Source organism: Carcharhinus amblyrhynchos, chromosome 13 (assembly GCF_965287045.1).
Source record: "Carcharhinus amblyrhynchos chromosome 13, sCarAmb.v2.hapA, whole genome shotgun sequence".
Classification (NCBI taxonomy): domain Eukaryota; kingdom Metazoa; phylum Chordata; class Chondrichthyes; order Carcharhiniformes; family Carcharhinidae; genus Carcharhinus; species Carcharhinus amblyrhynchos.
Window position 1 is genome coordinate 16892577 of NC_137336.1, and position 27864 is coordinate 16920440.

General features: G+C 44.5%; 1 protein-coding gene across 3 annotated transcripts in view; it reads left to right on the forward strand.

Annotated features, from left to right (window-relative positions):
• Positions 1-27864, forward strand: part of LOC145351467 (E3 ubiquitin-protein ligase SH3RF1-like) — a 68943-nt gene that overhangs the window by 3655 nt on the left and 37424 nt on the right. For all 3 annotated transcript variants that reach the window (XM_080201057.1, XM_080201058.1, XM_080201059.1), the window contains exon 2: positions 2752-3159. In XM_080201057.1, the coding sequence (XP_080057183.1) occupies positions 2767-3159 (393 nt within the window). In that variant the 5' untranslated portion in view covers positions 2752-2766. The remainder of the gene's footprint in view (positions 1-2751; positions 3160-27864) is intronic.

Consider the following 27864-nt stretch of genomic DNA (forward strand, 5'->3'; position numbering starts at 1 on the left):
CCCTGCCTTTTGCCTGGCACCCTTCTTAAACAACAGCGTAACATTAGCCGTTTTCCAATCTTCCAGCACTTCCCCGGAATCCAGCGACGTCTGGAAAATAACCACCAAGGCATCCACTATAACCTCCGCCATTTCTTTCAGAACCCTCGGATGCATTCCATCCGGTCCTGGGGACTTGTCCACAATCAGCCCCTCCAGTCTGTCGAGCACCACCTCTCTAGTAACAGTAATGTCATTAAGACCCTCCAGTCCTACCACCTTTCCATGATTAGAAGTGGAAGAGTAGACCTTTGAGAGTGAGCCACATGTGGTAACCTGAACCAAGGGAGTTTATTGGAAATGGGAAGTGCAATTTTCCCTTACTGGCCCAATCATCAAAGGCTGTCATCAATGTGGAAATCAGCCACATAGACTGTAAGGTCAATTCTTCAATTCTTAGTTTTGTATTATGTTAGGAACCACACTGATATTCAAGATGAGGGCCTCCCAAACCCCAGAAGGCAACCTTGGAGTGGTGGTTCTCAACTATTTACTTTTGTGATTTGGAAAAACATATGAGAAAAGAGATGAAATCCGGTGAGGAAAGTCTTGTTATAAATGTTCAAATAACAAAACATTTATTAAACTTTGAAATATGCAACAAAGAAGGCAACAGTGAAGAACTTTTATGATTAACTATAATGTTTACCCATACAGTGAGCTTAAATTACCTACAAATCTAAATCTATGTACTTTCATAAACACCAAGAACACACTTTCCCAAAACAGCAAGCAATAGGTTTTAACACTATGAGGCAAATCTAAAAATAATTGCCACACAGGTCATGTAACTTTCTATTGGGACTTTCCCCCAGCTTAGAGTAGAACGTATGGAGTCTGACACAAAGACTTCTTACGCTTTCTTTTCTGCACAAAACTTCTGAGAGAGCTTCACTTTGTAACTTGGGGTAGCTATACTCTAGGTCGCTAAGTCCCCAGACTGCGAGTCTCAACTTTGTTAAAGTATCTGTTCCACCCTGCTACTGGGCTAATGTGAACCTCACAAGTCACCAGTGCAGCTAAATCCCTATCTGTTTTGGTTTTAGCTGAAGGGATGTTGATTGGCTGAAAGTGGACTTGGTTGATAAGTGGGTTCATTTATGTGTACGGGGAAATACATTTAGTCACAGACAGGAGCCTGTCCTTGGAAAATAAAAACAACTTGTACATATTTTACACCTTTTTCAACTGAACAAAAGCTTTGGGGTCAGCCATTCCCTGGTTCATTCCACATGGCAATGCCTTGATCAATTAGAGTTGACTTGCCTGGTTTGAATTTTATAAAAGCCTGGCAACTAATTGTTCCCTGGTGCATTCTCCATAGTAATGCCTCAACCAATCAGAGTCCACATGCAAACCCGTTTCTCTTGAGTATAAATTGTTATTCCCTTTGAGATTTGATAGTCTTGTGAATCTGTCCTGATGAGTGCAAGACGAAAAGCTTTGACAACATGTGTCTTTTTTCAGCAGTACTCAAGTTCTGTACAACCAAAGATGTTGTAAAGTCCAAAGATGTGCAGGTTAGGTGGATTGACCATGCTAAATTGCCCCTTAGTGTCAGAGGAACTTGTGAGGGTAAATTCATGGGTTATAGGGATAGGGCCTGGATGAGATTGTGGTAGGTGCAGTGGGCCAAATGACCTCCTTCTGCACTGTTGAATGATTCTATGACCAAGTGACTAGGTTTTTGTGAAAAGCTTCCTGGTTCTGTAATACACTTTAGGGAAGGGAATCAGCTGTCCTTACTCACTCACAAGTTGCGCCGATCATATCCCAACCTTCCACGCCCATCTATGACCCTCAATCCCATTAAATCCCATGTACTCACCCAGAAGTCTGTTAAAAGACCCCAGCGAGTTTGCCTCCACCACCACCAACGGCAGCCGATTCCACTCACTCACCACCGTCTGAGTGAAAAACTTACCCCTGACATCTCCTCTTTACCTACTCCCCAGCACCTTAAACCTTTGTCCTCTCATAGCGACCATTTCAGCCCTGAGAAATAGCCTCTGAGAATCCACCCTATCTATACCTCTTAACATCTTAGAAACCTCTATCAGGTCACCTCTCATCCTTCGTCTCTCCAGAGAGAAAAGACCTAACTCCCTCAACCTATCCTCATAAGGCGTGCCTCCCAATCCAGGCAACATCCTTGTAAATCTCCTCTGCACCCTTTCAATAGCTTCATCATCCTTCTTGTAGTGAGGCGACCAGAACTGCACACAGTACTCCATTTGGGGTCTGACAAGGGCCTTATAAAGTTAAATATGATGAAGGGTTGTTCAGATTCGAAACATTGGTTCTATTCTGTCTCCATAGATGCGGTCAGATGTGCTGAGAATTTCCAGAATTTTCTGTTTCAGATTTCAGCATCCGCAGTATTTTACTTTTATCTTTTCCAAGTAAATATGGTTGACTTTTAACCGCAGTCTGTAATGACCTAGCAAGTCACTCAGTTGTATCAAACTATTACATTTGGATTGATAAAGGAAGGTGGTTGACCATTACTTTCTCGACAGCTATTAGGGAAGAACAATAAATCTTGTGAATGAATAAAAGCTAAGGCACAGTAAAGAATGATGAGCTTGATAAACCATAAAGCTATATTAATGAGAATTAAGTATTTAAACCAATTTGTTGCATGAGATCAATAGTAATTTCGATTTAAATGATTGAGAAATTCTCTGAACCTTTGGCCTGTTTGATTTTCAGAGTGATTGTGTTTTGATGAGATGGTATTGTGGCAGTACAATGGATGATCTGGCTTTGCTGGACCTACTGGAATGCCCCGTGTGCTTTGAACGGCTAGACGCCACTGCCAAGGTGTTGCCATGCCAGCACACTTTTTGCAAACCTTGTCTCCAAAGGATATTCAATGCCCGGAAGGAGCTCCGATGCCCTGAATGCAGGACTCCGGTTACTTGTAGCATCGAAGAGTTGCCAGTCAACTTACTGTTGGTTCGCCTTCTGGATGGCATTAAGTATGGGCAAAGCAATGTCAGGATCATTCCTGCTCGAATGCCTCAAGAGCCAACATATCAGGATCATGGACAAAGAGGCACAGACACAAGAGGTTTGCAAGCTAGTCAGCTGAGCACAAACAGGAGCCCTGTAGAGAAGGTAATGATTAAGCTTATTTTTATTTCCTTACCATACAGAAAATAATCTGTTATATATTTGTTTTCAGGGTGTGGCCATCACTGACACGGCTGCATTTATTAAGTTTATTTATTTATTTATGTCACAAGTAGGCTTACATTAACACTGCAATGAAGTTACTGTGAAAATCCCTTAGTCATCACACTCCGGCACCTGTTCAGGTACACAGAAGGAGGTTTTAGCATGGCCAATGCTCCTAACCACATCTTTTGGATTGTGGGAGGAAACCGGAGAAACCCGTGCAGACTCCGCACAGACAGTGATCCAAGCCGGGAATTGAACCCGGGTCCCTGACACTGTGAGGTCGCAGTGCAAACCACTGTGCCACTATGCTGCCAGTCCAGCCCGAATTATTCGGAGAATCTGCTGATGGATTAGTTGAGTGATAATATTTTCAACCAAGTGGCTTTCAAGGGCAATAACCATGGGCATTTCCTCAGGAGTTCTCCCTATCAGTTGCCATGACTCTGGTGGAACTTTGGGCGCAACCAGTCAAAACGGTATCAGTTGAATGCCTGATCATCTCTCTTTGAAGTTATCATGGTGGATTGGAGAACTTAAAGAAAGCTGCAAAAGCTCCTTGGGATGGCGTTAGAAACACTTCATATCAAGTTTTTTGAATTATTTGCAGATGGATGTCTGCGGTGAGAAGTGGGGAGGATGGTGGATGAGAAGATGGTGCATCTAGATCTCCCTATCACCACCCCGGCAGAGCTCCTCCCCCAGCCAACCTTCCCTGTCCGCAGACTCCACCCCCCATCCCCCCAAAGGTGACCATTCCCGATCTGTTGAGCTCCCCCCCACTTGCCTCCCCCCCTCATTACTCCAACCCCTAACGTGCAACTTCCAATCAGGCTCCACCCCCTTGGCACTGCCCCTGGCACAGTTATGGTGCCCAGTGGGCAGTGCCAGGAATCCTGGAGAGTGCTGCCAGCCTGGCCAATGCACCACCATGCTCCCAACCACTCAGGGGCTTCAATGGCTTCCGATTCCCCCAGCAAGGCCACCATGTCTGGTCTCTGCTGATAGATTCTCAGTGAGGGGGTTAAGTATGAGTGAGTTCGGACATGCTAACATGTTATTAATATTTAAATCAGCTTAGTGCCAGCAAAACAAGGCCTTTAAGATCACCTGAGGCAAGAAACCGCGCACAAACCTCATTTTTCATTTCTCACAGAAACTTATCATTTCACCTCACTGAACAATAGGCTGTATGAGGTCATAAGGTCACATCTCTTGCTTCTAGAGGAGTAGAATTGAAAAGCAGAGAAGTGATGTTAAGTTTTATCAAGCCTTGGTTAGACCTCATTGATGCACAATTAATGATGTACAGTTCTGGTTCCCAGATTGTAAAAAAGATACAGAGGCATTGAAAGCAAAAAAAATTCACAAAGACAAGCACTGAGAGAACATACCTATCGGGAAAGGCTGAATGGACAGGTGCTCTTTTCTCTAGAAAAGAGAAGACTGAGTAGTGGCCTAATAGGGGCCTTTAAAATAATTAAAGGGTTTTGATAGGGTAGACGTAGAAAAAAGGTCTTCTGGAGACAGGTCAAACATAGAGGTCATAAATGTACACAGGTCCACAATAATCCTATATTTATCACGCCCTTGTACCACATCTCCTCTTCTCAATCTTCCTCAATATCTCTTTACTGAGCTGTGGGTCGTGTAGGGATGTGGAGGAGATGCCTCCTGTTACTGGGATGCCAACCAGATAACAATGCGATTGGTCATTGTCCTTCTTGTTGACAGTGCCCTTTCTCTCTCTCCCTCAAGGTTTTTATCTAGGCCTTGTCATCCTTTCATAGTTGAGGCATCTGTCTTGTGTGGTGTCTTTTGTTGTGGGCAGAAGCCTGCTCCTGCCTGTAGGGCTGTTCTCTTTCTTGGATGCCCTGGGAATCCTGGATTACCAATCCAGGTATTTTTCAGCAGGATTGGAATTTATGTGCAGACTTTCCTGCTCATCAGGTGTTTGGCTGGAACCAGGCCACTTTGTAACGGGGGGGACTTGCATGTGGATGGTGCTGTGGGGAAGTCCTCCTTCTGTTCTGGGAGGAATTTTACAATGCGCACCCACTTTTCAGTCTCCCCATTTGACTGTGGGCAAGTCGGGGACCTGATACAGTGGTGAGAGCCAGATGTGGTGGTGAAATGCACAAAATACTCATGTGAAAATTATGGGTGTTTATTGGACACAATCTTATTCGGGATGCCCTGGTTCATGAACATCTCTTTCGGCGCCTTCAGTTTTTTATTTATCCATTTGTGGGACATAGCCATTTCTGGCTGTCCACAATTTATTGCCCATCCCTAGTTCCCCTTGAGTAACTGAGTGTCTACTACATTGCTGCGGCTTTAGTCACATATAGGCCAGACTGGGTATGCGCAGCAGATTTCCTTCCCTAGAGGACATTAGTGAACCAGATGAGTTTTCCCAACAATTGACAATGGTGTCATGGTCATCAGTAGATTCTCAATTCCAGTTATTTTTATTTTGTATTGAATTTGAAGTGCACCATTTGCCATGGCAGGATTTGAACCCACATCTCAGAACATTAGCTGAGTTTCTAGATTAATGGTCTAGTCATAATTAGGCCATCGCGTTCCCATCATTAATTAATCACTGCCTCTGTGGCAGTTGTGTATGGTTGTTTCTTCTCAACCCATCTGAAAATTTAATCCATCATTCTGAGGAATGATTTAATGTTAAAGACAAATTATTGATACCCAGCCTCTCCTATGGGGACATTGTAGGGATGAGGGGTTCCCTTGATCCTGCCAATGCAACACATACACGTGATGGTTTGCTGTGGTGTCCTGAAGACAAAGGGTTTGTTTCACGACAAGGGCTAGAATGTTACGGCCATTCACACCAACAGGATTTTCTGGGTGCCAAACTCTCTGACTTTGCTGCAGAGAGAGGATGGCATGAACAATCGACCTATAAAATTGTACCCAAAGTCTGTTTCTGTGCTTGTCAGGTTTGGGGGGCTCCCATTCTGATGGCCTTGAAAAGGTTTTCAAAATGGCTGCTTGGACCGACCGGCTGCATTCTTCTCCGTTTCAGTGCATAGGGGCAGAAAAGCATCAAATCCTGGTCTTTGTTGATTTTGAAGCTGGTTCTTTAGTTGCAATTCTCCCTAGTTAATTAATTAGTTTTTCTTTTCGGAATAAGCTCAAACGCCATATGTTCAGGTTCTGACTTGGGAATTCTAATTTCCTGCGATGGAGTTTAAGCAGAAATTTCTGACTGCTGAATTCTTAAAGGTTTCTCAGTACGTGCTGTATTCTGGAATTTAAAAGTTTTAACTCACTCCTTCTAGGTCCGCCGATTTTCCCCTCAGGCAGTTGATGTTGTATTTCTATGAGATTTCTATAGACTCTTAGAACATAGAACATAGAACACTACAGCACAAACAGGCCCTTCGGCCCACGAGTTGCACCGATCACATCAACACCTACCAATCTATAGGCCTATCTGTAACCCCCAATCCCATTAAATCCCATATACTCATCCAGAAGTCTTTTAAAAGACCCCAGCGAGTTCGCCTCCACCACCACTGACGGCAGCCGATTCCATTCACTCACCACCCTCTGAGTGAAAAACTTACCCCTAACATCACTTCTGTACTTGCCTCCCCGCACCTTAAATCTGTGTCCTCTCGTAGCGACCATTTCAACCCGGGGAAATAGCCTCTGAGAATCCACCCTATCTATTCCTCTCAACATTTTATAAACTTCTATCAGGTCGCCTCTCAACCTTCGTCTCTCCAGGGAGAAGAGTCCCAGCTCCCTCAACCTAACTTCATAAGGCATGCCTCCCAGTCCAGGCAACATCCTTGTAAATCTCCTCTGTACCCTTTCAATAGCTTCTACGTCCTTCCTATAGTGAGGCAACCAGAACTGCGCACAGTACTCCAAATGAGGCCTGACAAGGGTCTTATAAAGTTGCAGCATTACCTCCCGATTCCTAAACTCAATCCCTCGATTAATGAAGGCCAGTACACCATACGCCTTCTTGACCACATCCTCCACCTGCGAGGCCGATTTAAGAGTCCTGTGGACCCGGACCCCAAGATCCTTCTGCTCTTCAATACTACTAAGACTCCTGCCCTTGATAGTGTACTCGTTCATCCCATTGGTTCTGCCAAAACGGACGACTACACATTTATCCGCGTTGAAGTCCATCTGCCACTTCTCCGCCCAGTCCTGCATCCTATTTATGTCCTGCTGCAACTTTTGACATCCTTCCAGACCATCCACAACACCACCGACCTTCGTGTCATCAGCGAACTTACTTACCCATCCCTCCACTTCCTCATCTAGGTCATTTATGAAAATGACAAACAACAAGGGTCCTAGAACAGATCCCTGGGGCACTCCACTGGTGACTGACCTCCATGCTGAAAAAGACCCATCCACAACCACTCTCTGCCTTCTGCAGGCAAGCCAGTTCTAGATCCACAAGGCCAAAGGCCCTTGGATCCCATGCCCTCTCACCTTCTCAAGAAGTCTTGCATGGGGGACCTTATCAAACGCCTTGCTGAAGTCCATGTACACCACGTCCACTGCACTTCCTTCGTCAATGTGTTCAGTCATATTTTCGAAGAACTCAGCCAGGCTCGTAAGGCACGACTTGTCCTTGACAAAACCATGCTGACTATTTCTGATCATGTCAAACCTCTCCAAATGCTCGTAAATCTTGTCCCTCAGAAGCCTCTCCATCAGCTTACCAACCATTGAGGTCAGACTCACCGGTCGGTAATTTCCCAGGCTATCTCTGTTCCCTTTCTTGAAAATAGGAACTACATCCGCAATCCTCCAATCTTCCGGAACCTCTCCTGTCTCCATCGACGACGCAAAGATCATCGCCAGGGGCTCTGCAATCACTTCCCTCGCCTCCCACAGTATCCTGGGGTACATCCCATCTGGTCCCGGCGACTTATCCATCCTGATAGAATTCAAAAGTTCTAACACATCCTCCTCCTTAATATCCACATGCTCAATCTTTTCCATCTGCTGCAAATCCGTAGCAAAATCTCCCAGATCAGTTTCCACTGTGAATACTGAGGCAAAGTACTCATTAAGCACCTCTGCCATTTCTTCTGGTTCCACACAGACCTTTCCCCCTTCACCTTTTATAGGTCCTATCCCTTATCTTCTTATCCTTTTACTTTTCACATATTTATAGAAGGCCTTGGGATTCTCCTTAATCTTACCTGCCAAGGTCTTCTCATGACCCCTTCTGGCTCTCCTAATTTCCCTTTTAAGCTCCCTTCTACAGTCCTTATACTCCTCAAGATCCTTAACATCTCCTAGCTCCCTAAACCTTTTGTACATCTTCCTTTTCCTCCTGACTAGGTTCACCACAGCCTTCGTGCACCACGGTTCCCTCAACCTACCAAAACCCCCTTGTCTCATCGGAACGTTGTCATGCAGAGCTCCAGACAAACATTCCTTGAATATCCGTCACCTTCCTTCGGTACTTTTCCCTAAGAACGCCTCCTTCCAGTTTATTTGTCCAAGTAACTTCCTGACTTCTTCGTATTTCCCCTTACTCCAGACAAACACCTTCCTAGCCTGCCTGATCCTATCTCGTTCCAATGCAATTGTGAAGGAGATAGAATTATGATCACCATTCCCAAGATGCTCTCCTACCGAGAGATCCATCACCTGTCCTGGTTCATTCGCCAGTACCAGGTCAAGTACAGCCTCTCCCCTCGTGGGCTTATCCACGTACTGTGTCAGGAAACCTTCCTGAACACACCTAACAAACTCCTCCCCATCCAAACCCCTTACCCTAGGGATATTCCAGTCGATGTTTGGGAAATTGAAGTCTCCCATCACGACAACTCTGTTATTACTACATCTCTCTAGAATCTGTTTCCCTATCTGCACCTCAACTTCCCTGTCACTGTTGGGCGGCCTATAGAAAACACCCAGCAAAGTTTTCGACCCTTTGCTGTTCCTAACTTCCACCCACAGAGACTCTGTAGATAGTCCCTCCACGGCATCCTCCTTCTCTGCAGCCATGACACTGTCCCTGATCAACAGTGCCACTCCACCACCTCTTCTGCCACCCTCCCTGTCCTTCCTGAAGCACCTGAATCCTGAATCCTCTTCTGTTGGAGTACGAAATTTTACATTTCTGCCTTTAGCTTCCAAGTTTCTCCCTGACAATTTTCCTCAACATGTCTGCTTCTCAAGCTTTTCTTTATGTTAGAATGCTTCCTCAAATTTTTCTTTGTTCTTGCATGATTTTAGCTTTTCTCTGCATTTTTTGTGAGGTTTGGGGTTTTTCTTCCATTGACTGCCACTATGTTGTAGGGTATTGGATCCTGTTTGTGAGGTCTTAATGAAACCTAAGTCTGTACTTATTAACGACAGAGACTATGTACATACATACAACTAAAGTTCAGTCCAGGAGCTGTCTCCATGCTTGCTTGTGCACATGGCTCTGTCCAACACTAGACTGACCCCTAGGTACAGGTCATGTGTTTACTTACATCACTGTATGGGCAGTATATACTCAGTCCCATGTTAACTCTATATGTGCCATAACCTTATACTACAAGAGGAATACAAAATTATTCTCACCCAAGATTTGAAACCCTTAGTTTTTTAATTCCTAGGTTTCTGTTCGTTAGTTGTCCATCCAGAATGGGCAAAAAGCAGAAACGAGTTGAGAAATGGAAAGAAATGCCTGGGCCAGAGATAGAGAGAGGCTTTTGGGAGGGTCTCAATAGTGAAGAGGGGACAACTGGGCTGGGTAACTAATGATTTTCCTTGTGGTGACTTTTTCAAAGGTGCTTCTCTGCTTTTGACATTAGAAATGCACTTACCAACGAGGGCTTCTTTGTTCTGCAATCCCCTGACTGGATTGGCTGACATGATGTGGAGATGCTGGCGTTGGACTGAGGCAAACACAGTAAGAAGTCTCACAACACCAGGTTAATGTCCAACAGGTTTATTTGGTAGTAAACGCCACTAGCTTTTGGAGCACTGCTCCTTCGTCAGGTGAGTCTGACGAAGGGGCCTGACAAAGGAGCAGCATTCTGAAAGCTAGTGGCATTTATTACCAAAAAAACCTGTTGGACTTTAACCTGGTGTTGTGAGACTTCTTACTGGATTGGCTGAGGCAGAATCAATTAGGCTTCCACTAACCTGATGAGAGTCTGACATTGCCCAAGTTAATAGAATTCCTGCATGTTTCCCGCAGGCTTCTTTCCCCCTGAACAGCGAGCAGTTAAAATGTTGGCCAGCACAATTCCTGTGGGAACAAGACGTTGAGTCTGAAAGCTGAATTTCAAAGTGCATCCAGCCCCCACCCATACGTCCTATTCCTGTTAGAAAGGGTGTGTGTTAATTCAATCTGTGCTGACTGACACAAAAGGGTCACTCGAAAGATGTTGCTATTTTGCAGCCACCTGTATGCATTCAAATCATTTTATCCTCCACCTGATTCAAGGGTTCTGGTATTATCTCTGTTTTTTTTGTCATTATGTTGCCAAGGAAACGTGTCCGAGACTTATGTGTTGTGTGCAGTAGAGTGTTCAAGTGCTGACAAATATCCACTTGGGTCTTCACAGTCTGACTTACTGAAGCTGCATCAAAGCAGCCACTTTTACAATATGTGATCAAATGAAGCTCATATAATTGATAGAGTGAGCCAACAAAGCAAGCACCCTCCCAGAAAAGTGGTCTGTGCACTGAGAAAGCTGGTGCGTCCAGGGTTACGGATGCTGGCTAAATCAGCTTTCAAGCTACTCAGCAACAAGAGGAATTGAATTGTAAGATCTGGCTTCGAGAACAGTGGAGCATCACCGCTGGTTAGAATCACATTTTGTACATACGCGCGAGCAGGGTTGGCACACATGGTACTGTCGAAGGTGTCACTGATAAGGGGGCAGGAGGAAAAGCAGCCCGTGACCAATTTATTGCTACCGAAACAAGAACAAGAAGTTATTTGTTAAAAGAGAAATTAAACCTTTCCACTCGCTGTTGTAATTACAGGAGTGCGTCAGTCCTAATTGAAGGCTGTAAGCATAATCCTAAGTAGAATTCAACAATCAGCCCCACTCTTGCTGTGCCAGTACCCTCAAGGCACTACCCTGACTGTGCCAGCTGTCATTTCAGCTTTAATTATGCTTGCGCTGCCAGCTAGCACCAGTGTGCCAGCTAGCCTCAATGTGCCAACTGCTCTCATTTGCCAGCAGAACACACTGTGTTAGCTATCTCTTCGGGTCCAACCAGTAGCAGGTGTCTTTGCGTTACCCACGATCTTCACAGCACCAGTTCCATTAATTGTACCGAATATCCATGTGTGTTAATTACCCTCACTCTGTTAATTAATCACACAGATTACTCTCACTGCAATAATTACCTCAGCGTGCCAGTTATTTTCACCATGTTAGCATGTCCTTCATGGAGTTCACTTGGTTGGGAACGGTCCCACTTCTATCTCAGAAGGCAACTGTCTCAAGCTCCAATTCAAATTTTCAATACTTGGGTGGGATTTTCTGCATCCCAGCCACCCTCCCCACCCCCGGTCAGGGGATTGTCAACAGCAGGGCCTGTGTCACCGGGAACAACCAGAAATTTCACCCATAATTCAGGTGATCTCTTCTGTGCAGGACTCGGATCATACTGAATTGAAACATTACCTCAAAGATGAGAATTTAATCCATGGTTATGTCATTCTAATCTCATGCTGTGTAATGTCCTGGGAAATCAGCCAACATTTAGGCTAAGAACTTGGTACGGCATGTCTGCGACAACCCTCACCAACTTTTATAGATGCAGCATAGAAAGCATTCTTTTTGGTTGTATCACAGTTTGCTATGGCTCCTGCTCTGACTGCAAGAAACTACAAAGGCTCGTGAACGAAGCCCAATCCATCACGCAAACCAGTCTCCCATCCATTGACTCTGTCTACACTTCCCGCTGCCTCGGCAAAACAGCCAGCATAATTAAGGGCCCCACGCACCCAGACATTCTCTCTTCCACCTTCTTCCATCGGGAAAAAGATACAAACTGAAGTCATGTACCAACTGACTCAAGAATAGCTTCTTCCCTGCTGCCATCAGATTTTTGAATGGACCTACCTCACATTAAGTTGATTTTTCTCCACACCCTAGTCATGACTCAAACAATACATTCTGCACTCTTTCCTTTCCTTCTCTATGAATGGTATGCTTTGTTTGTATAGTGTGCAACAAACAATACTTCTCGCTGTGTGCTAATACATGTGACAATAATAAATCAAATCAAGAGGGGTAGGGTCAGGGTGCACTATCACGGTGATGCAGATAACACCTAAAATTGGTGCAAATAGCATCTACAATTGGTGCCTTGCACTGAGAACACTGCCTGCTGCAAGGGGCCCAAGAAGAGCACAGATCACAGCTTTACACTTCTCAAAGACAGGCTGCACCTCTTAAAGAGGTCCTTTGTTTTCAAAACAGTCTCAGAGAAGGGCCATGGCGGTCATCACAGCCACTGACAGCATTGGCGTTGGCAGCTGGCATGGTTAGGTAAACACCTCCTTGGCGAATCACAGTTGCTTCAATGGATGAGGCGGAGATAAGGATTTCTGTTGAGCCCCCCCGCAACCCCCCTGCTGTGAACATCTTCCCCTCTCTGCTATCCTCTTTCTCCTCCCCATTAAGCTGAATCCCAAGAGTAGCAGCAACCATAGCCCCCATGAATGACCACAGGCTCTCTGCTCAGAAGTCTTGGAAAAATCCAATATTATGCCCTTCCAACTGCAGCAGCTTGTATCAACTCCACTGGCAATACAGTCAATGCAGTGTTTCCATTAATTTCATCGCAAGAAATAAAAGTCAACAGCTCCTCAACTGAAAGTGCCATACAGATTCCTTTAAATAGCACCCATAGTGGACCCACGTGTTGCTCAGCATTTAAGAGAGGATGTGAACTGGACAAGTGAGTTCCACAATGATCAATCGGGTGCCAAATTAGTGTCAGGCACCGATCGTGTTCACCATCTGCCCAGTCTGCAACTTCCCCACATGCATACCATGCCTCGCTAGTGCTCTTCCAAGTTCGGCATGCAGGCCAAACCAGAAGGGGCCAGAAGAGGATTATCAGCTAATTTGGAACTCTGGTCCCCAAAGAACAATGCTACAGAACTTCATTTCGTGGCTTATATTTCTGCATTTTCTGATCTGTTTTTCTGATGGCCATAAATAGATCTGAGAGCAATAAGATAGGATGTCAATCTCATTTATACAAAACATCAGAGTGAAAACCATCACAGAATCGTACAATAGAACATCACAGAAAGATGCCATTCAGCTCACAGAGATTTCAAAGAGCAATCCAGTTAGTTTCACTTTCTCTCTCTCTCTCTTTCCACCATCATATCAGGTCATGCATTCTCAATCAGAACTGTTGTTTAATAAGCGATGGGCACATAACCTCTCCAGCAGTAAATAAGCACGAAACACAGTCAGTACTGTGTGATTGAAATTATTCTCTGCTCTGTCGAATGTGAGATCTCAAAAGACGTAATCTGCCAGCCACAATATTCATCAGCTCAATGTGGAATGAAAGTGCACCAAATTCAGACAGTGATTCTGCATTATCCTCCTGGACTTGATTGCATCAGCTCCTGCTACTGCAGATTTGTCAATGCAGCAAAATTTGGAATACCTTTTGTTAAAGCTGACCATTATAACACAATATCAAATTGTTGAGTGACTCCCCATACACTCAGAGTGCACTTACTGGCTGTGTACGCTCTTCTGTAAAGAACAGCTTGCATTATTAATGCTTGCCATCGAGCTCACTACATTGTACATTAACAAAGTAATGGCTGTAAAGGACCTGAATGAATATTGTTGGTTCTTTTCCATCATTTTCACTCTTCCTGTCATTGAAGTTACCCCTGCATTTACTTAAGAGGCGCAATGGATTGCTTGCAATGGGAGCCATCATCTTACCTTATCATACCTCCTAAATGAAAGGAAAAGAACATAAGTTTCTTTTGAGCCACAGTTGTTGGAGAACATATCATAGGGATCCATCTACTAATTTCCCTTTCTGTTGTGATGCTTGTACCTGCAGTTGCCCCATCCTACACCTATTTAAGGTCCTTTCTCATGAGGTTAAGCCTCTTTATTTTTGAAAATTTGATTTTTCAACTTTCTGGGCATTTTGTCCAAATTGAACTGAGAGAGCAAACTGCTTAAAAAAAAGCACCCTAATGGGAGTGTGGAAAAACATGATGTTTCCTATAATATAGACACCCATCACAACTGTAACTGTCTAAAGTTGAGACATTAAAAATAAAAAGTACTGGATATTGAAACAATGGCTGCCGTAGATAGATTCACCCAAAACCACGAGGAAATACACAATGGGTGAAGCATTTCAAGGCAAGGCTGCCCATCACTTGAGGGAGATTGCAAGTGATGCAGGTGGTGTCAAGAAGGTCATCAGCAGTGGAAGCCGAAGGTTGTTCTTTCTCTCTCTCTCCGTCTTTTTTGGAACAAGGATACTGCCCATTTCAAGAAGCCAACTCTCCCAGGATATGTGTACATTTGTGTGTTTTAATTATTTTTCTTGGGTTTACTGATTGATAATTTGCTCCTTTGTCCATTCAAGTGAAGCTTGTTTGATTGACTCCTTGTTGCTCACAGCTTAAATAGTAAAATACATTCTGATTTGGAAAATGCATTTACTCATTAAAAAGAAACTTAACCCTTTGTTGTGACCAGCCAAGGAGGTTGAATAAAGGGGAGTAAGTTCACCCCTCCTTATCATGGCCATAACATCTTCAAGTAGAGTAGCTGTAAGAACATAATAAGAACATAAGAAATAGGAGCAGGAGTAGGCCATCTAGCCCTTCGAGCCTGCCCCGCCATTCAATAAGATCATGGCTGATCTGAAGTGGATCAGTTCCACTTTCCCACTCTCTCCCCATAACCCTTAATTCCCTTGTCTGTCAAAAACCTATCTACCCGTGACTTAAATATATTCAGCAAGGTAGCCTCCACCACTTCAACGGGCAGAGAATTCCAGAGACTCACAACCCTTTTGAGTGAAGAAGTTCCTCCTCAACTCCGATCTAAACTGCCCCCCCTTTATTTTGAGGCTGTGCCCTCTAGCCCTGCTATCCTTTCTAAGCGGGAAGAATCTCTCTACCTCTACCCTACCTATTCCCTTCATTATCTTATATGTCTCTATAAGATCCCCTGTACTAAAGCTGTACTAGAGGTGGTTACATTCAGTCAGGACATTTTACATAAGAACATAAGAACATAAGAAATAGGAGCAGGAGTAGGCCATCCAGCCCTTCGAGCCTGCCCCACCATTCAATAAGATCATGGCTGATCTGTCGCTGCTCAGTTCCACTTTCCCGCTTTCTCCCCATAACCCTTAATCCCCTCTCTTATCAAAAACCCATCAACCCGTGTCAAACTTGTTCTAAAGAAGCTTTCTTATTATTTGGGGTAAGGATCTTTGATCCAATATTTATTGCAGAAATATTAGAATTGTGTAGAGCATGCAGCCCAGAAAGCCCAGTAGACTAGAGGGTTTTTCTACATAGACCAGAATGTTACCACTGTTCTCGCTGGTTTGATATTCCCTTCCTGCCTGCAGTGAATGGAAATTTGTCTGGCTGCCAAATTCCCCAACCTCGTTGCAGCGGGAGCATGACATGAGCAGCCGGTGAGATCATGGAAGTGCAGAAGAAGGCCACTCTGCCCACTGAGTCTGCACCAACCACAATCCCACCCAGGCCCCATTCCCATAACCCCACATATTTATCCTTCTAACCCCCTGACACTAGAGTCCATTTTACGCGGCCAGTCAACCTGATCCACACATCTTTGGACTGTGGGAGGAAACCGGAGCAGCCGGGAGAAACCCACGCAGGCACGGGGAGAATGTGCAAACTCCACACAGACAGTGACCCGAGATCGGAATTGAACCGGGGTCGTGGTGCTGTTGAGGCAGCAGTGCTAACCACTGTGCTGCCCCACAATATTTAAAACATGGCATTCCTATTACGATCTTTACCGTAGAAGGCTATTTTAAAGCCACACGGAATTGGCTATACAATGTTTGTAATAATGGGCTTTGTTTTAATAATTGTAATGGGACCATGCTTATAGTATTTACAGCAAAGAGGCTCTTCTTTAGGACTGGGGTAACAGTCTTTTTCAGTGTTTGCAATTGGACCGGAAAATCCCACCCGAAGTCAGTGGATCTTTGCATGGTCCTGTCCTGCCCACTACAATTCCCACGGCGGGCGGGTCAGAAAAATTCCACCCTGTGTGTGTTTTGAACAATGGATGTGTGTGAAACCAAGAGAGAAAATGATAACATACATGCCAATGACATTGATTAAGATCACAGCCCAATTTCTGCATCATTCCTGTCCGATCCCCATATCCCTTAATTATTTTCAGTGTTTGCAATTCTTGTATTTATAGAAAGGGATTTTTTTTAACCTCCTTTTGATGTTTTGAACGTGATCTATCAAAGGGAGATTGTCAGACTAAAGACGCTTTGGATGGAATTTTTGGCTGTTCCTGCCGGCAGGATTCTCTGGCCCCGTAGCAGTGAACAGAGAATTGGCTGAGCGCCAAATTCTCCATTCTCGCTGGCAGCAGTGGCGAGTCCTAAACAGCCAGGAAATTCCGGCCTTTGTGTTGAAAACTCAAAATGTGGAGGCTTTTATACAAGTGCTTTTGTTTTTTGGCAGCACTGGCACGCGATGTTATAAGATCTCAGTCTGTACACAACATTATGGGCCACTAAAGCATTCTTGTACTTGCAGTGTGGGTTTGTTTAGGACCCACTCTGTGGCATTTAATGAACTCCTTTTGCTACTTAATTGCTGGTTCTGTCAGGGATTATATAAACAGGTGTTAAAATCACAAGCCAACAAATCACTGTTGATAAATTTCCTTCCTGCATCATCGTCACTTGCATGGTAGTCAAACCAGTAACTTCTAACAGACTGAGCTCTCCACAGAGATCACAGTCTATGCAATGTTAACAGGCAGATTGTAAAACACCTTTGTGTTAATCCTGTCTCTGCAACATCAGGTTTGAGGTGTCAGTTTTATCTGGTTTCTCAACATTCTGAATGTGACAATATTATAGAATTTCATGTTTACCAATGTGGAATGTCAATGAGCAACAATAGGGGAAGCACACAAGTTTTATCATGCGTGTCATAGAGACATTCATGGCACAGCAGGAGCCCATTGAGACCGTGCCTGTTGTGTCATCATGATACCGCCTGTGAACAACACTGTGGAATGTAATGCATTCATCACCTGTGTGCAATATTACATGTATGTCATCATGTGTTTTAGTGCAGAGTGATAGGTGTGTGGCAGAAATGTGGAGCGTCCATGTAGACTTTGTGGGCGGCATTTTCATCTCAAGACCAGAAAATCCCACCTGAGGTCAATGGACCTTTGCATAGTCCTGTCCTGCCTACTACAATCCCAGTGGTGGATGGGTCAGAAAAATTCTGCCCTATGTGTGTTTTGAACAATGGATGTTTGTGAAACCAAGAGAGAAAATGATAGCGTGCATGCCAATGACATTGATTAAGATCACAGCCTAATTTCAGCATCGATGCCACATTCCTGTCTGATCACCATATCCCTTAATTATTTTCATACTATTTGTTGATAGTATTCAACAACTGAGTATCCATGATCCCCAGGTAAAGCAATGTCTCCTCACCGGGGTCCTAAATGGCTGACCCTTTATCTTGAAACTCAGAACCCTAATTCTCAGCTCTCTCACCAGAACAAGTAGCTTCTCAGGGCCTACCTGTAACAACCACTACAGGAAGTTTTTTATTAATTTGTGAGGCATGGGTGTTGCTGGCTAGCCAGCATTTATTGTCCATCCCTAGTTGCCTTTGAACTGAGTGGCTGGCTTGGCCATTTCAGAGGGCAGTTGAAAGCCAACCACATTGCTGTGGCTCTGGAGTCACATGTAGGCCAGACCGGGTCAGGACGGCAGATTCCTGAAGGACATTAGTGAACCAGATGGTTTTTTTCTGACAATCGACAATGGTTTTGTCAGTAGATTCTTAATTCTAGATATTTTTTATTGAATTCAAATTTCACTGTCTGCCGTGGCGGCATTCAAACTGGATGCCCAGGGTATTAGCTGAGTTTCTGGATTAATAGTCTCGCGATAATACCAGTAGGCCATCGCCTCACCTATTACACTTCAATTACATCACCTCTGATTCTTCTAAACTCCAGAAATAATGGGCCCATTCCTCAGTTCTAAACAATGGGTCACCATAGGTCATCCCAGGAATCAAGGAAATGAACTCCATGGCAACCCCATTTATAATTCCTTAGGTGAGAAGGCCAAATCTGTACAAGGTGCTCCACGTGTCATCTTGTGTCCAATATGATTGCAGCACACTTTCATATTCCAATCCTGATCTATGGTCTTCTTTTATCTAGCAATTCCTATGTGTCTGTTATATGCCATGGGACAGGTATCTTTACATTCATTAGGTCAGGGAAGTTGCACAGATGTGGAATGATCTTGGAGGAAGGATGAGAAATAAGAAAATGATTTAATCATAGACTCTCTGCAGTGAAGAAGGAAGCCAATCAAGTCTGTATCGACTCTCCGAAAGAGTATTCCACTGGGGCCCACTGCCTTGCCCTATCCCCAGAACCCTGTGCATTTACCATGACCAATACCTCTAGCCTGCACATCTTGGGACACTAAGGAGCAATGTAGCATGGCTAACCTGCACATCTTTGGATTATGGGAGGAAAATTGAGCACTCAGAGGAAATCCAGGCAGACAGGGGAAGAATGTGCAAACTCCACATAGACAGTCACCCAAGGTCAGAATTGAACACGAGTCCCCTGGCGCTGTGAGGCAGCAGTGCTAACCACTGTGCCACCCTGATGCACCATAAAGAAATTAAATGAAATTCAAAAATATGTTTAAAAAATTGTTAGCGGACAATGTCTGGTTAGAGAGGAGTTTCTCAAAGCAGCAAACATAGCAACGTTTCAGCATCAGCTATTACTGGAAGTTACAATGTTCCCAAATTAGTGACTTGGTCTCATTCAGTTCATGTGGACTGCAGACAATTAACAAAGCTATAGAGCGGTTACCGCACAATAAAATGTAGCAAGCAGCTATACAGTTAACCCGCATAACCTTTTACATTGCTGGCAATCTGAGAACTTGTTTGGATGTTAAGTGGCTTCGTGACTGCAGAGAGAAAGATTTCATTGTCAACAGCATTAGCACCATAGAATTCAATTAGTCTAACTTGTGGTCATGAGAACAGGGTCTGTCTTTCTTTTCTGCAAAGAAAGATACTGTTTAATGAATGATGGGATGCAAATAATGCAGTGAATAATCCAAAATCTACAGGCTTCCTACAAGACTCAGAATAGATTTGTTTAAAATTGATGTTTTACGGCAAACACTACTCGGGGTCTCATAATCTGAATCAGCGTTAATCAAAATATTATCCAACTGGTTAGAATTTGAATCATAGAACAGAACAGCACAAAAAGAGGCCATTCATCCCATTGTTCCTGGGTCAAAATTATACTTAACAGGTATGTTTGAGAGTCAAAGCATTAACCTAACCATTTTAATGGCTTGTCCTGTATTGTACATAATAGTGGAGTGTGGCACAGTGGTTAGCACTACTGCCTCATAGTGCTAAGGACCCGGGTTTGATTCCCGGCTTGGGTCACTACCTGTGGAGTATGCGCATTCTCCCAGGTGCTCCAGTTTCCTCCCACAATCTGAAAGATGTGCATTGGCCATGCTAAATTCTCCCTCAGTGTACCTGAACAGGTGCCTGAGTGTGTTGACTAGGGGATTTTCACAATAACTTCATTGCAGTGTTAATGTAAGCCGACTTGATACACTAATGAATAATCTTAAATTTAAAATTTAAACAATTATCACCTTTTCAGTTCCACATCAATATGGCTGATTCTTAATTTTAATGGCCTCAACGAGGCTCATGAGATGGTTCCCATTGAGTATGAGCTCCCTGATTGAGGTAATGACTGCCTGCCCAATCAGGGAGTCTGACCTGCATATATAGTGAGGAATGTCAGGTCCACTGGCACTCCAGATTCTGACTTTGTGCCTGAAACACTCTTAGGAGCGGAGATTGGTTTGTAAATAAAGGGAAGCTGTTGAAGGGATACCAGTTCCTAATGAGTTACTTCATTAACTCCCCTCTAAAGTAAACCGCATGGATGTATAAAAAAACGGTACTGCCATCTTTTCAGAGTACCCAGTGAGAGGTAACAAAAGCTGGCCTTTGGCCAATGATGCCCACATCCTGAGGATCGATTCACAAGAGTCGATTGCATGGTTTCCACAATCAATATTTAGACAGTTAGCTCTGTCACAAACACATTTAGCTCTGTTACATCCACAGTCAGCAGTTTAATAGTCAGCACTGTTTAGACATAATCAGCATTAAGGTCATCTGCCTATCTTAAATTCACAGTCAATATTCCAGCAGTCAATTATGATACTCGGTCTTGTGTTGTACACAGTTATCACCGTGTTTTCATGTTACAATCCATACCAGGATAGTCAGTTATTCACATAGTGAACATCAAGTCATTCATTTGTGCTATGTATATATTCAGTATTAAGAAGGATCTGTTATATAAGCCACAATTCTACAGCCTCGTACATCCTTTTGCCACTGCCAGCAAGAATGGAGAATTTGATGTGCAACCAAATCTCCGTTCACTGCAGTGGAACCAGAGAATCCCAGCTGCGGGAAAAATCGAAGAATCCAGCCCTGTGTTAGTGGTTGTGGGTTTTATGCAAAAAGACATGGGGCCAGATTCTTTGGCACCCCCTCATCCCCCCAAGTTGGATTATCCAGTCCCCTTTTAGTGAACGGAGATTTGGCTGAGTGCCAAATTTTCCATTCTCAGTGGCATCAACGAGTGGTGTGAATGGCTGGGGAATTCTAGCTGTGGTTTTCACACATAGATTAAAAATAACAAGAACAGATTTGTTGCAGGAGCTGCTATAGAAATGGAAAGTAAAGCAGGAGCCTTTGAAACACCCCAATTACATCACTGTCAAACCATGTGACCAGTTCTGAAAGCAATCATGCAACCACTTAAATATATAACAATAGCGCTCACAGTCAGTCCTGCTAAGTGCAGTCAATGTGGAACATTCCATATTTACACATATTAAATACTGTGTGATTACCAATCCAGCAACATAACCACTATGCTACTCTATCTGGTAATGTAGGAATATCAGGTACAGTAGTATAGTGGTTGTGTTGCTTTTTTTTAATTCATTTGTAAGACATAGGTGTAGCTGGCCAGCCAGCACTTACTGTAGTTGCCCGAGGACAGTTGAGAGTCAACCACATTGCTGTGGCTCTGGAATCAAATGAAGGCCAGACCAGGTAAGGGTGGCAGATTTCCTTCCCTAAAGGACATTAGTGTATCAGATGGGTTTTTCTGACATTCGACAGTGGTTTCACGGTCATCAGTAGATTCTTAATTCCAAATGTTTTTTATTGAGTTCCGATTCCACCGCCAGCCATGGCGGGATTCAAACCCGGATCCTCAGAACATTCACTGAATTTCTGGATTAATAGTCTAGTGATAATACCACTAGGCCCTCGCCTTCCCTTTAGATTGGTAATCTAAAAGCTTGACCTAATATATCTGAGACATGAGTTTAAATTGCATCCTGGCAGTTTTTAAAACTGAAAGCAGTTCATTAAATAAATCTAAAATAAAAAGTTCACTGATGATGAGCACAAAGCTGAAGATTGTCATAAAACAAACTCTGGTCCTTTGGGGAACAAAGTTACCTTTTCCCAGATTGGACTGGAACCAGTGCAGTGTTGCTGTCTGAAATATTAGTGGTTGGTAAGCTGATGGAGAGGCTTCTGAGGGACAAGATTTACGAGCATTTGGAGAGGTTTGACATGATCAGAAATAGTCAGCATGGATTTGTCAAGGGCAGGTCATGCCTTATGAGCCTAGTTGAGTTCTTCGATAATGTGACTGAACACATTGACGAAGGAAGTGCAGTCGACGTGATGTACATGGACGTCAGCAAGGCGTTTGATAAGGTCCCCCATGCAAGACTTCTTGAGAAGGTGAGAGGGCATGGGATCCAAGGGCCTTTGGCCTTGTGGATCCAGAACTGATTTGCCTGCAGAAGGCAGAGAGTGGTTGTGGATGGGTCTTTTTCAGCATGGAGGTCAGTCATCAGTGGAGTGCCCCAGGGATCTGTTCTAGGACCCTTGCTGTTTGTCATTTTCATAAATGACCTGGATGAGGAAGTGGAGGGATGGGTAAGTAAGTTCGCTGATGACACGAAGGTCGGTGGTGTTGTGGATGGTCTGGAAGGATGTCAAAAGTTGCAGCAGGACATAAATAGGATGCAGGACTGGGCGGAGAAGTGGCAGATGGACTTCAACGCGGATAAATGTGTAGTCGTCCATTTTGGCAGAACCAACGGGATGAACGAGTACACTATCAAGGGCAGGAGTCTTAGTAGTATTGAAGAGCAGAAGGATCTTGGGGTCCGGGTCCACAGGACTCTTAAATTGGCCTCACAGGTGGAGGATGTGGTCAAGAAGGCATATGGTGTACTGGCCTTCATTAATCGAGGGATTGAGTTTAGGAATCGGGAGGTAATGCTGCAACTTTATAAGACCCTTGTCAGGCCTCATTTGGAGTACTGTGTGCAGTTCTGGTCACCTCACCATAGGAAAGACGTAGAAGCTATTGAAAGGGTACAGAGGAGATTTACAAGGATGTTGCCTGGACTGGGAGGCATGCCTTATGAAGTTAGGTTGAGGGAGCTGGGACTCTTCTCCCTGAAGAGACAAAGGTTGAGAGGCGACCTGATAGAAGTTTATAAAATGTTGAGAGGAATAGATAGGGTGGATTCTCAGAGGCTATTTCCCCGGGTTGAAATGGTCGCTACGAGAGGACACAGATTTAAGGTGCGGGGAGGCAAGTACAGAAGTGATGTTAGGGGTAAGTTTTTCACTCAGAGGGTGGTGAGTGAATGGAATCAGCTGCTGTCAGTGGTGGTGGAGGCGAACTCGCTGGGGTCTTTTAAAAGACTTCTGGATGAGTATATGGGGTTTAATGGGATTGGGGGTTATAGATAGGTCTATAGGTTGGTAGGTGTTGATGTGATCGGCGCAACTCGTGGGCCGAAGGGCCTGTTTGTGCTGTAGTGTTCTATGTTCTATGTTCTATGTAACCTAGAAAATCACTCAGTTGTATCAAACCATGACAAGAAAATGCAACAAGAATAAAACCAAGAAGGGCCACTCAACTTCACTCTAGGAATTGGGTCTGGCCCAATCAAAAGTTCTTCTCAGTAACATCTGGGAACTTGTGTCAAAATTGGAGATCTGCCTCACAAACTACTTAAGGCTAACTCAGAGGTTCATACCTATCAGCCAATATTCCAGCGTTCTCCATTAGTGGAAGTGTTACAGTGGTCCCTTGGATTTCACCACATTGACTACAGATCTCATCAACTAGAAAGCTCTTGATCATTATCACATCTCATCCGCTTATAAGCGAGGGAGTTACTTCTCATTGGTAATCCCCCCTATTAAACTCCAAAACGCAGAGATTGTATCAGGTGCACAGAATATTCTCTGGTTGGGGGCTTCAATACCCATCATCAAGAGTGGTTTGATAAAAGTTTGGTCGAGTCCTAAATGACTGGACCTGCCAACTTGGTGATGAGAGCAAAGAAACAGTTAACTTTGTCCTCATTGGTCCTTCTGTCATGGCATGGTGGCACAATGGTTAGCACTGCAGCCTCACAGGGACCTAGGTTCAAATCCAGCTTTGGAATTAAATTCTGTCTGTGTGGAGATTGTACATTCTCCCTCTGTCTGTATGGGTTTCCTTCGGGTGCTCTGGTTTCCTTCCACAGTCCAAAGATGTGCAGTTTAGGTTGATAGGCCATGCTAAAATTGCCCTTTAGTGTTGGGGAGATTAGCAGGGTAAATGTGCGGGGTTACGGGGAAAGGGCTTGGGTGGGATTGTGGTTGGTGCAGTCTTAATTGGCCAAATGGCCTCCTTCTGCACTATAAGGTTTAATGATTCAATGACTCTAGCTGTGTCTGCCCATGACATTCTTTATAGAATTGTATTAAATCCCTACAGTGCAGAGGAAGGCATTTGGCTCATCAAGTCGCACTGATCACAATCCCATACAGGCCCTCCTCCTGCAACCCCACGTATTCACCCCGCTAATCCCCTGACACTAGGTTCAATTTAGCAAGGCCAATCAACCTAACCCACACAGCTTTGGACTGTGAGAGGAAACCGGAGCAGCTGGAGGAAACCCATACAGACACAGGGAGAACTAGCAAACACCACACAGACTCTTGTTAGGAGCGACCACCACACAGTCCTTTTGGAGACAAAGTCCTATCTTCTTCCCCTACAATCTATTGTATGCCACTGCCACTGTGCAAAAGAGAAGATCTAGCAGCTTAAAACTGGGCACCCACCAGATGTTGTGGGCCACCCGCAGCGACAAAATTGCATTCAACCACAATCTGTGACCCAGCCTATCCCCCACTCTACCATCACATTGAGACTGTTTATAACACCTGGCTCAGTGGGAAGTGGAGAAGAGCATGCTAGGAGCAACATCAGGTTTATCTGAAAATGGAGTTTCAAACTGGTGAACCACATGCATACTAAAGCAGCACATTATAGATAGAGTTAAGCAATCCACCAACCACTGGGTCAAGTCAAAACTATGCAGATATACCATATTCAGCTGTGAATAGTAAGACAATTAAACAGGAAGGAGATGCTCCACAAATGTCTCCATCCTCAGTTATGGTGAACCCAGCACCTGAATGTAAACAATGACATTGAAGTGTTTGAAACCATCTTTAGTTTGAAGGGTCAAGTGGGTGTTCCATCACAGACTCAACTTGAAGTCCCACCATCGTAACAACAATAGCATCTGTAATGTAATGACACACTCTAAGGAGGTTCAGAGGAACCTTACAGAACAATGTAAGGCACCAAGTCACATAACGAGATTTTTGGTTCGGTGACTAAATTCTTAGAGGTTGAATAAAGCAAAGAAATAGTTTTGAAGGAAAACAGTTAAAAGTAAGTTATAGAGACAAATAGAGAGCTTGGTTATCTAGACACCTGAAGCCCCAGCCACCAATGGTGGCACAATTAAAATTGAGGACAGAAATGATCCCAGAATTAGATGAGTGTAGTTATGTTGGAGGGTTGTGGGGCTGAAGGAGATTACAGCAACAGAGAGGAGTGAGGCCATGCAGTGACTTCCCGCTTGACTTCCCAAAGCCTCTCTACCGGCTGCAAGATATAAATCAGAAGTACATGGAAATGCTTTCTGTTTTCCTGGATGAGTGCAACTCCAATACTCAGGAAATGTGAAACGTTCAAAAACACAGTACTCCATCATCATAAACATTCCCTCCCTTCACCATCAGCTCACCATGGCTGTGGTCAGTACCATTTACAGGCTGCATTGCAACCATGTGCTAAGGCTCTTTGAACAGCACTTTCTGAACCCACAATGCCGCTGGGGAGATGAGGGCCAGCGGGCACATGGGAATGCATCTGAAGTTTTAAAAAAAGTTTATTTATTCATCACAAGTGGGCTTACATTAACTGTGCAATGAAGTTACTGTGAAAATCCCGTGGTCGCCACACTCCAGTGCCTTTTTACACTGAGGGAGAATTTAACATGGCCAATTCACCTAACCAGCAAGTCTTTCGGACAGCGGGAGGAAACCAGAGCACCTGGAGGAAACCCACGCAGACACAGGGAGAACATGCATACTCTGCACAAATAGTGACTGAGCCGGGAATCGAACCTGGGTCCTTGGCGCTGTGAAGTAGCAGTGTTAACCATTGTGCCACTGTGTCACCCTTGATCCTAAAAGTTCATCTCCAAGTTACACACCATCCTGATTTGGAATTATATCCTCGTTCCTTCATTATATGAGATGTCAAAGTAGAGATGGACATGTTAAGTAAAGACTTTTTGTGAATAGAGATATTAAGAGAGGATATAGAATCATAGAATCTCTACATATAGAAGGAGGCCATTTGGCCCATCGAGGCTGCACTGACTGTCTGAGAGCATCCCACACTATTCCCGTAATGCCACTAATCCCTCTAACCTACACATCTTGGGGCACTAAAGGAAAATTTAGAACCCTACAGTGCAGAAGGAGGCCATTCAGCCCATCGAGTCTGCACTGGCCACAATCCCATCCAGACCCTATCCCCATAACCCCATGCATTTATCCTAGCTAGCATCCCCAACACTAAGGGACAATTTAGCACAGCCAATCCACCTAACCCGCACATCTTTGGACCGTGGGAAGGAACCGAAGCACTCGGAAGAAATCCACACAGATGTGTGAAGAACGTGCAAACTCCACACAGACAGTGACCCAAGCCGGGAATCGAACCCAGGTCCCTGGCACTGTGAGGCAGCAGTGCTAACCATTGTGCCATCGTGCTGCCTCTCTGCAAAATGTCAGAGAACGATGTGGAGATGCCAGCGTTGGACTGGGCTAAATGTCAGAGGAGGCAGAGCTAAGGTATTTACAAACTCCAGCATTAAAGAGACAGAACTGATGAAACATAACACCATCTTTTTGTTTATAATAACTGTGTTCCAGACTACAGATTACTATTACCAATGCCACAGGCGATCAGCCAGTTGTGTCCCACATAGATATATTTCAACAATATAGACACACAGAGCCCTATTTTACCATTTTGATTCTAAGTGCTGGGCAGATTTGAAACCGGGGAGTGTTTCAGATCTGACTTTTAGCCCCATTCTGAGGTGCCCCAATACACATTCTCTGGGCAAAAATATCAGCGATTCCAAATCGCGCTGCACAACCCTGTGGGAGGGGGGTGTTTAATGCACCCAAAACCCCGCAGCTCCGATCAGAGCCTCCAACTGTGCATGCCCAAAAAAAAGATAGAATGCTGCACCACTGCCACATCCTTCTTGGGTTGGGTAATTCCTCCCTCTGGCCCTCACAGACATTTCCCCACCCCCACAACATTACTGACTCCCTTATCCTCCACCATCTTATCACCCAGAACAGTCGCAGGTCCCTTTCCCCTCTCCTCCTCTCCACTGATCTCAGGCAGAGTGGGAGCAGACCCTCCTTTCCCTCCACTGATCACAGGCAGAGTGGCAGTGGACCCACCTTCCCCCACCCCACATCGATCTCAAGCAGAGAGCCATCGGACGCGAGGCACCTCCCTCCTCACTAACTGGAGCGCCTGAATCGGAGCATGTCTGTTTCGTGCCAGTTCTGAATGGGCGAATGTGGTGGTAAAGTTGGGCATGCAGCACATTAAGTCAATTTAAATGCATGCTGTTTTGGGCGCAGTCCCAATCACAGCCGTTTTTGGGCCTTGGTAAAGGGAACCGCGGAGTCGGGCACTGATCGTACTACCTGGTTCATGCCCAACTTTACCAAGTTTTCGTGCCTGGAAATGGGCGCAACTTGATGGTAAAATCGGGCCCATTGAGTCATAGAGGTTGACAGCATGGAAGCTGGCCCTTAAGCCCAACTTGTCCATGGTGCCCAGTTTT